Below are 10,040 nucleotides of genomic sequence, written 5' to 3'. Positions count from 1 at the left end.
GGTCCTGGGAGTATTCCTGGTGTTCCAGGCTGTTCCACCAGCTTCCATTCCGCGCCCCCTCTGCAGGAGGGCCCCTGCGGGGAGGGGAGGGGAGGGGCCCTGCGGGGAGGGGAGGGGAGGGAAGGGCCCCTTTGGGGAGGGGAGGGGAGGGGAGGGGAGGGGAGGGGAGGGGAGGGGAGGGGAGGGGAGGGCCTCTGCGGGGAGGGGAGAGCTTTCGTGTGTAGTCATCTTTCTGAGACACACACAGTGTCTCTAACTCCTGTAGTCATTTTTCTCAGGCACGCAGTGTCTCTGACCCCTGTAGTCACCTTTCTGAAGCACACACAGTGTGTCTCTAACTCCTGCAGTCATGTCTCAGGCACACACAGTGTGTCTCCAAGTCCTGTAGGTTATTTCTCTGAGGCACAGTGTGCCTCTAATTCCTATATTTGAGCAGGACCTTTTTTTTTATTTTTATTACTTGACCTCAGTTTCATTAAAAATATAGAATTATAATTTTATTTATACCGTATTTTCCGGCGTATAAGACAACACTGTGTTCTAGTAAAAAGCCTGCTCAGATTGGCCAGAGTCAGAGAGGCGGTCTATTAAAAAAAGAACTGGTGTTGCCTCGGAAGTGGGGGGTAGTCTTATACAGCGAATATAGGCCTAAACCTATGTTTTAACTGTAAAATTAGGGGTCGTCTTATACGCCGGAAAATACGGTACTCTACACATGCAAAAATGGGAGTATGTACCAGGATGTTCACAGCTGCTTTTCCTGTGAGATGTGATTGTGGGTGGTATTTGTTTCCCTCATTATGCTTCTCTGTATTTTCCTCGTTTTTTTATAGAATAGATATGCTTTCCTTTTGTTGAGATGATAGATGAAGCATCCTTTGAGTGTAGACCTTCTGCAGGAGGTCTGGAGACCCACAGCTGCTGGTTAGGTAACAACACTCTAGACACACCCAGAACATGAGCAACAAATACCTGCATAGGAGACCACACAGCTCAGCTGGAGAGTGACTCTATTCTTTACCCATTTCATGTTTCAGAGTGCCCACCTGCTGGTTCTGACAGATTCTCAGGCCCGAGAATAGACAGAGGACTTCCGGATGGCTGTCAGGCAACAGCTCCAGAAGAGGCTGGTGGCTCTTTACCATCCCTGCTGCTCAGTTTGGGCAGCTGCTAACAGGTACTTTGTATCATTGAAGGTTAGAGGGCAGGGATAGGGAACTGAATTCTCTTTTGATTTCCAAGGAGTTGATTTTTCATTTGCTTCAAGTTAAGGGAAGGAAAGCCTTCAGTCGTCATTGTGGTGGTCTGTTCTCATTTCAGCCGAATCTCTGGTGCAGCTGATGGCAGTTTCCATGGACTGTGTTTGTTGTTCTCTAGGTTTTAGTTCTTGTCCTCTTTTAATTCTCTTATTTATTTTTCATTTTTTAAATTGAGGTATTATATGTGTACATACCTTACCAATGGGCAGGACCTTGAACGTGCTTATGACCCGCAGACTCTGGGAGAAGGGATGTCACTCCCCTGACTGGGTATGTAGAACAGTGACACCATCTGGCCAGCAGATTCCATCTCTTGCTGATTTTGACAAAGCAAACTGCCATGTAAGGAAGCGAGTGCAGCCCCCACCAACATCCAGCAAGCACTGAGGCCCCGGCCAGCCCTCAGGCACCTGCAGCCCCGAGTACCATGCGCTGAGCCGGACGTGGCTCCTTCTCCGTTTGAACTTTCATATGAAACCCCAGCCCTTGTAGCACCTTGACTGTAGTGTCATGAGAACCTGAGCAAGATCACTCAACTAAGCTGTACCTGGATTTCCAACTCACTGAAACAGAGCTAGTAAATGCCTGTTGTTTGAAGCTAATAAGCTTGGGTATTTGTTACTTAACAATAGATAATGAACACATTCCACAATTTATAGTTCAAGCCTAATCAATCTTTTAGGACCAACCAAATACCTTAGTATCCTTAGGACTCTAATGCCTGTGTCCCTGCTGATCCATTATGATCAGCGCCACACAATTCATCTCTCAAACTGCACCGGGCCGTTACCATTACTGCCCTGACCGGACCGTGTGTCCTCTGCAGGCAGGAGCCACGCTGGGGAGCTGTACCTCCTGCATCTGAAGCACATGTTGCAAGGGAGAGGTACTCACCGAACACGTTATTAACAGCAATGGCGATTGTTATATTCAACAACCCGTGACAGGGTACACTCACTGTAAGCCTGTCTCACCAAATGTTGAGAGCTGTATCAATAACTATAATTAAAATCTGCCTATAATAAGTATTTGGTTGTGAAAAAACAAACATAAACAAACAAAACAAAAACAAACACCCACACACTATTATTTGGGATTTCTTTTATTTTTATTAAAACAATACAAATGGAGTAAGTGACAATGACATTTTTCAGATGTTCTCTAGATAAGACAATAAAACTATAAATAAAAGTATTTTCTTGGCTTTTTTCCTGAGAAAATCTGAATAATAAGCTCAGTCTTTAATCAATTGACCCTCCCCAAATTTGATTTTTTTCCTCTAAGCTTGATGTGCTGAACACAGCAAGGACCTGAGAATCTGTGTGTTTATAAAGGCACTTTAGAGTTCCAAGTTCAAGATGGTTTGCAAAGGAAACACACACAAGAAGGCTCCGAGCCACTTTCTGTCATTCAAACACGGGGAACATGCACGGAAGAGAAGGAATAAGATGAGCACACGATTACTGGGAAAGAGACAGCGAGTCAGTCTCCTGACAGCCAGGCACGGACACCGTCCCTACACCCCCCATGCTCCCAGAGTCCCCTTCCCTCGCGTTCTGGGACCAAGAGTGTCCACCAGGAAAGACACTGGCAAGAGATGAGGAAGACGTCATTCACCGATGGCAGTTAGAACACGTGGCCCGATGTTGAATTCAGAATAGGGTCTCAGGTTGCTCGACAGAACTCTCGCCACATGGCTGCAGAGTGGAAGCGGGAGGGAGCTTCTAGGGATCCATGAGAAAAGCAGCGGCTTCCGAGAATCTTCTGAGAACCACAGAGGTGGGAGAATCGAGCTAAATTTTCAGGGGCTGCTCACTTTGCTCCCCACGCAATATTGAACTATGTTTCAATATTTAGAGTCCCTCAGCCGTGGCTCACACTTCTATGTACCCAGGTGTATGTCTTTAAATTTTTTCTGCTTGGCACTTGGTGTGTTCTCTAAATGTCAAAACTTGAGTTTTTGCTCAATCTAGAATTTTTCTTTCTTTAAAAAAAAATATATTTTATTGATTTTTCACAGAAAAGAAGGGAGAGGGATAGAGAGCTGGAAACTGGATGAGAGAGAAATATCGACCAGCTGCCTCCTGCATGCCCCCTACTGGGGATGTGCCCGCAGCCCATGTACATGCTCTTGACCGGAATCGAACATGGGACCTTTCAATCCACAGGCGATGCTCTATCCACAGATAAAGTTCAAACCTCCTACTCTTAAGTGTATTTCTATTTTCCGTTGAATCTATATAGTATATGCTTTGGGTGTGGGTTGTGATAGTGCAAAATTATTTGTAATTGATATATCATTATTTTTAATTGTGCTCTTTAACAATACATATTTAATGTCTATTGGCTTGAATTATGCCTTGTGCTATCAGGATGATCATTTCTGACTTTTTTTTGGCTAATCCTCACCTTAGGACAGTTTCTCCATTGATTTTTTTTTAGAAAGAATAGAAAGAGGGGAGGGAGAAGACAGAAACATCGATGTGAGACAAATTGATTGGTTGCTTCCTACACGTGTCCCAACTGAGACTGGTGACCAGCCTGCAACGGAGGTATGTGCCCTTGACTGGAATAGAACCCATGATCTTTCACTCTAACCACTGAGCAAACCAGCAAGGGCTCCATTTTCTTTTATGTTTAGCTTTTCTGAATCATGAGTTTAGGTTTGTCTCTTGTATCTACACAATGAGCTTATTTGAAGTTTTCCTTCCATACTTTATTAGTATCATCACTTTTTTCTACTTGGTCAGAATAACATTTATATATTTTCTACTTGTCACATCTTTCATTAAATATATCCATTACTCCTATTTTTTCTTTTGCTGAAATTTCCCATTATAATTCTTTAAAAACTCACTGGAAGATATATATATTGATTTTAGTGAGACTGGCTGCCTCCCATATGCACCCGGACTAGGGACTGAACCTTGGCCTCCTGGTTCATAGGTCGATGCTCAACCACTGAGCCACTCCAGCCTGGCTGAGCTCTCATTTTGTTTCTCTATAAACATACTTGAAAGATAGCTTTTCTGGATATAGTCCTTGATTCACATTCATTTTTTTCATTAAATCTCTTCAAAATGCAGCTTCACTTTTGTTTTGCCTTGTATACTGCTGTTGAATTTTTTTTATTTATCTGTGTTTCATTTTCCTTAAGCCTCCCCGTCAGTAAGCAGGCAAATAAAGTGTAAGTATTCTCTACAACGTAATCCACAGAGTAGGTGTGGCTGTGGATGGCTTTATCTGCTGTCTTCTTGAGGAGAGTTTGGATGGAGATAATTAATCAGCATCCTCAAACACCTCTACTTCGGGAACTAAGGTTTTACGTCCACAGGAAGATGGCATCAGGCCCACATATCAGAAGGTTTTGTTTATCTCACAGGTGTGAAGAAGCACCTTTCCCACCCACATTACCGGACTGAACTGCTCTCACACCTGGTGGCACGTCAGCGCCGGCCGCGCACAGCGGGCAGCGCAGCGGGCGCGGGCTCTCTGTCCGTTTCCGGAGTGCATGTCCCTGCGGGCACAGGGAGGGCAGTGCGTGATCCAGCCCTGGCCTGTGCCCCTGCGCTCCGTCGCAGCCGCCCCTCCCTCAGCACTCTGCCTCGCTGACAGTTTTTGGTATTTACATTACTGGATTGTAGTCATTTTACAGAAATAATTAAAAACATTATTTTTGTTTAAAATGTTGGCATTTTTTTGAGGATTGAAGTTAAATAATGTGCTCTACCATCTTACTCGGAAATTTACAATCACTTTTTAGAAGCAGCAATTAACACAGCTGTTACAATTTTGACTTGGAAAGTATAAAGCCGTTTAGAAGTTCCTATCCTCACCATTTACAAACTAGTGGGTTCTTGTACGTTTGTAGTTCTATGTGGCCAAGGCTTACATGAGGGGAAGCTAGGAGATTTCAGATACATTATTGAAATTATGCAGCACCAAACATCTGACGCTTTTTACAGTACTAAGAAATTAATATTTTTATACCTCACCCAACTCCCACAAAAATAACATCCTAGGTTTATAGAAAAGTAAAATCAAGAGAATGTTCTGTTGAATATATTACATACAAATACAGACTCGTTATCAGGAATGTAACTTTATTTCCGTTAAAAAAGATTCCCCTGCGAAGAGCCTGCACCTGTGAGCAGCAGCAGCAGCCATAGGCGTAGGGACGAAGCACCTCAAGCAAAACCAGAAGCACGTTTTAAAAAGGTGTTATTTGAAAGGATGGTGAACACAGATTATAAAAACGACATTTCTACAATTTTATTCCTTCACCGTTAGTAAGATGGAGAAAAGGCGTAATACTTATGCAACATGGCTGCCGTAACAGCATTCCCACCACCGCACTGGGTTTGCCAAGGGAGAACAGCCGAGGTACAGCTTCATAATTTAATCTTTAGTGCTTTGTATTATTTTTGGATATTTGGAATCAAAAACAGAAAAGAAAAACCTTCTCATTTTCCTTAGCTGAGAAAAAGCCTGTAGTTCCATGTCCCCAGGAATCCATCCAATACATTCTAGAAGCCCGAGGCCATGTTTTGGGATCGGCACAATAACCCTCTCCCTACGGCAGGTTAGGACCACACGTAACAAACGGAGACAGAACAGGATCTGGTGTACATTCGCACACAGGAAGTCTCGTGGCTCGTCTCTGGGTAGGAGGCTGACTGGCTGTCAGACGGGTGAACGGGCCCTCAGGTTTGTGAGGGGCACGGACGTGTAGAATAACCGCAGTCTCCTGTGTCGGCCACCGGAGCTCCCCAGGCGGCTCCTCCCGGCCGCACGCCGCTCCCCGGAAGCCTGAGGAGCGCCCAGTCTCACCGGAGGGAGGGGCGGTAACTGAAGCTCCATTTTTAAACAACAACCAAAGGAAAAACATAAAATACTGGTATAATGAACATTTAGAAAGCACTAAACAGTATGATCCATACAGTTGTATGCTTTCACCAGTTTTCCTTAAAAACCACCACCAGTTCCTGGGCTTTTAGACGTGTTTTCTCTGGAAAAATGACCAGCACCCTCCGCACGGTCACGCCGAGCGACCCGGCGGGCAGGCCTCCGGTGTGCGCAGCGGGCTGTGCCGGCCCGCCCGAGCCTGCGGGACTAGCCCAGGACCGCCTGGGCGACCTCCTTGATGGTGGACGCGGCCTTCTCCAGCTCCTCTTCCGTCTGCTCCACGGTGACCACCACCCTAATGCTGCGAGAAGAGGAAGGACACAGAACGTCTGCTTTGTGCACCAGCGACCTGAGCCTGCAGCTGCGCTCAGGACGGGGGGGGCCCTGTCCTCCCGCCCCTGTATCTGACACCGCTGTCTCAGGAGCTCCTGGCTCCTGCCTGACGGTGTGTGTGTGTCTGCTCCACTGACCTGGCGGGCTCCGCCCAGGGACGCAGGAAACCTGGTCTTTTACACAAACTACTGCTTCCGCAGTCCCAGACCCCAGGCCAAAGTTCCAATGCCTCCAATGAATGGGCTGTAGCTGCTCCTGTCTGTACCTCAGTAAGCCATGTGGAAGCTCTACAGTAGGGGTGTCGAACTCAATCAGAGAAGGGGCCAAAATCTAAAATCCAGCCTAAATCGCAGGCCGAATGGTTTACTGAACAGTCATAAACTGACAATGTCATAAACTGACAGTGGAGTGCAGTGATGACAGCGCGGTGCGGGCCACATTGCAAGGCCTGGCGGGCTGGATTTGGCCCGCGGGCCTTGTGTTTGACACATGTGCTCTACAGTATTTTGCAGGGAGGCAAACATTTTCAAGTTTGCAGAAAACTGAAGACAAATGTCAGCTCCTCAGAGCAGTTCTGCCTGCTGTATCCACTGGACACACCTGCTGAGCTGCACTGGCCGGGCATGGAGTCCAGGGCAGGAAGCCACGCGGCCCGTCCTGGCACTAGTCACACCTCTGCCGGGGCAGCGAGGACAGAGGGCAGGTCCTAAGGGTGCTCGCGAGCGGGCTAGGGGCCTGCGGCCCGTCTCTAGCTCCATGGACGAGGTCTCCGGGGCGTCTCCATGCTCACTGCCCTTCGCGCTCGGCTCTGCCTCCTTCCTGCACCGGGGCCGCCAGGCCACCTGCTCTACTCCCTTCTAGAAGCCTCCATGCTCACCAGGTGCCCTGCCATATCCCATTTTCTGGGCCCAGCTTCCATGTCAGCTGCTCTTGGAAGCCCGAGTCCCCCCCCGGCCACCCCTGTGACCTCGCTGACCCCATGCCGTGGCCCTGCACACCATGCCTCAGGGTCTCCCTCCTTCAGCGGCACTGGACGCGGCAGAGGGGGCGGTGTTAACCCACGCCGGCTCCTGCCCTGCGATCCCCTCGCTGTGCCCTGGGCTCTGGGAGGGTCTGCGGACACTGCCTCGCGCCGCACGCCGTCAGGGGCGGGCACCTGCCATCTCAGTTCGTGGCCTCAGGCATTGGTCCCGGGCTTTTCAGGTAAAATGTGCAAACATCTAGCTTGAAACAGACAACAGCTGGTGTGCTCATTGTATGACGAAATGCTTCCTTGCCCTGTGACAGCCTTTCAGGAACTTCAGACCCTGACACGTCAGACTCAGAAGGGACGAAGGGAGGCACACTTCCACGCCCACCAACCTGGGAGGCGGCAGGCACTTCTCTTCTCGCTCCAGGTAGCGCGCCTGCGTGAGGGCGATGCTCCGGTCCATGCACTGCGGGAAGAGGCGGGGGAGGGCAGTCAGCCTCGGCAGGCCCGGCAGCCTGCGGCAGGGCAGTGCCCGGTCCGATGCCCACGGCTGGAGACCGGTGAGAGCAGCGAGAGACCCAGAGCCGGCCACCACGGCAGAGACTTCACTGACATGTGAACGGCCTCAGCCTCTGGCAGGCAATTCAGACAAAGCAGAGCTGGGACATGGGCAATGTCAGCAAAGCCCGCAGGCGGCCCACGAGCCGGACGCGGCCTGGTGCCAGCAGAGCGTCAAGAGCTTGGGGCTCGGCTGCCTCTGAGCGCCCGCTCCCCGGGGCCAGCACCCGCCCACCAGGCGGCTGCACAGCCTGAGGCCGCTCTCCCGGCCCGCGCCACCTGCTGGCAGGTGCACCTGAACACTCCATCCATCACGGCGTACGATCGGGGAAGGGAGCGGTTACCGTGGTTTCTTCTCTGGGGTGACGACAGTGTTTGGGGTCGAGTCATACTTATAAAAAGGACACGTGGTGGCACACGGAGTTAGCCCTGTGCGTGGCGGCCAGGCAGCCGCTGGAGGGCATTCTGCAAGTGGCAGGGCGGGGTTTCCGAGAGGCAAGGACGGGCACCCGGGATGGCACGGGCTGATCTGCATCCAGAAGTGGATGCCGGCCCGGCTGCCCCCAGCCCGGCTAGTAAGCAGCATCCAACCCGCCTGTGTGTACAGACGGCGTTCTGTCAAGCAACTCGACAAACCCTTTCAGTTGTACAAAGCTAAGGCTCACAGCTGATTCTCCCATCCCTCAGGCACTGGGAAGCGAGGGGAGGGGGACCACGGGCTCTGAGGTGGAGCCTGTGCGTGGCAGACTGTGCTCCCGAGCCTGCCCCGCTCACTGGGCCGCCAGGCTCTCTGCTAGAGGGTGACCTCACCCCCCTCCCGTCTTGTCTCTGCAGGGACAGCGACACACTGCGCTGCCGTGCAGTGCGATGCACAGCTGGAACTGGGCTCCGGCCGGGCCCGAGGGAAGGCCTGTGTGACACACACACACACACACACACACACGCAAAGACGGGCGCCATGAACCCCAACGCGGTTCCTGACCTGCTCTGCAGCGGCCGCTCCTGCCCAGGAAGGCCCTGTGACCACACTGACCGCCTGGCTTGTCCCTTCAGCTGGTGTCAGCGAGAACCTGCTTTGGTATCATGTCTGTATAAATGCAGATCTGGAGGTGCTGTCACTCCCCGTCTGGCCACTCACAAAAACACCGAGGCAGTAACTGGCTGACAGGACGCTGGTCCCTTAAGAGCCTGTCTTTTTCGTGTCTGCAGCTGCCTGACCAGAGGGGACAGAGGTGCCACTGCCTCCTCAGCAAGGTGAGAGCACCCAGCTCCCTCAAGGGTCCCACGTTCTGTGATGGTGACACTATTTGGTAAGAGGACTGGTCCCAGATGGCCAGACTGCAGGGAGCTGTCCAGAGCCTGTGGTTCCAGGCGATGTGGTGCACACAGTGAGGACACAGGACATCTGAGCAAGCGGAGCCAGAGCACACACGGGGCCCGTCCTGAGCAGCCCCGTCACACACCGATGCGGGCGGAGGGACGCGGAGGGAGCAGGCGGAGGCACAGCGTGCAGCCGTCTCACTCCCGGGGCTCCCGAAGGCCGTGCAGGCAGGCCGGCTCCGCAGCCGCAGGCCCTGGCACTTCTGGGGGAGCAGGAGGGAGGGGTGTGGGGCAAAGGGCCGCTGAGCAGCAAAGGGCCAGTCTTCCCGGGGACTGCCCTTGGCTAATGGCTGGTGACCGTGGGGAACTGACTCTGACATGAAACACTGACAGCTGGGCCGTGGCTGCGAAGAGCTCCGTTACCAGGCCACCGCGCCTGCGGCTAGCTCTGCTGGGATTCGCCCTGACAGCCAGCTGTCCAGCGCCCCGGGCCACGACACACCACGTGGCCCAACCACGTGTAAGAAAGCCCAGCGGTGTGCCTGGTACGGGTTTTCTGGAAGGTTACTCAGTAGAAGGGGATTTTCATGTGAACACCATGTGCCCAGAACACAGCACCCTCAGCGCAAGCTGGAACCACTCGCTGCCTGAGCTGTTCCCGTCACACATGCCAGACTCCACTGGGCCTGAGCACC

The 10,040-nt window shown here is 51.4% G+C and overlaps 1 protein-coding gene across 2 annotated transcripts in view; it reads right to left on the bottom strand.

Annotated features, from left to right (window-relative positions):
* Nucleotides 1-5,345: 5,345 nt before the first annotated feature.
* The window catches only part of SPTLC1 (serine palmitoyltransferase long chain base subunit 1), a 65,524-nt gene continuing 60,829 nt past the window's right edge, over nt 5,346-10,040 (bottom strand). For both annotated transcript variants that reach the window (XM_084899030.1, XM_084899031.1), the window contains 2 exons: nt 7,860-7,933; nt 5,346-6,465 (listed from right to left, as the gene is read on the bottom strand). In XM_084899030.1, coding sequence (XP_084755156.1) covers nt 6,372-6,465; nt 7,860-7,933 — 168 coding nt within the window. In that variant the 3' untranslated portion in view covers nt 5,346-6,371. The remainder of the gene's footprint in view (nt 6,466-7,859; nt 7,934-10,040) is intronic.

The sequence above is a fragment of the Pipistrellus hanaki genome, assembly GCF_964339955.1.
Source record: "Pipistrellus hanaki genome assembly, chromosome: 11".
NCBI classification, from domain to species: domain Eukaryota; kingdom Metazoa; phylum Chordata; class Mammalia; order Chiroptera; family Vespertilionidae; genus Pipistrellus; species Pipistrellus hanaki.
The sequence above is the reverse complement of the archived record's forward strand: the minus strand, read 5'-3'. Positions and strand labels throughout refer to the sequence as shown.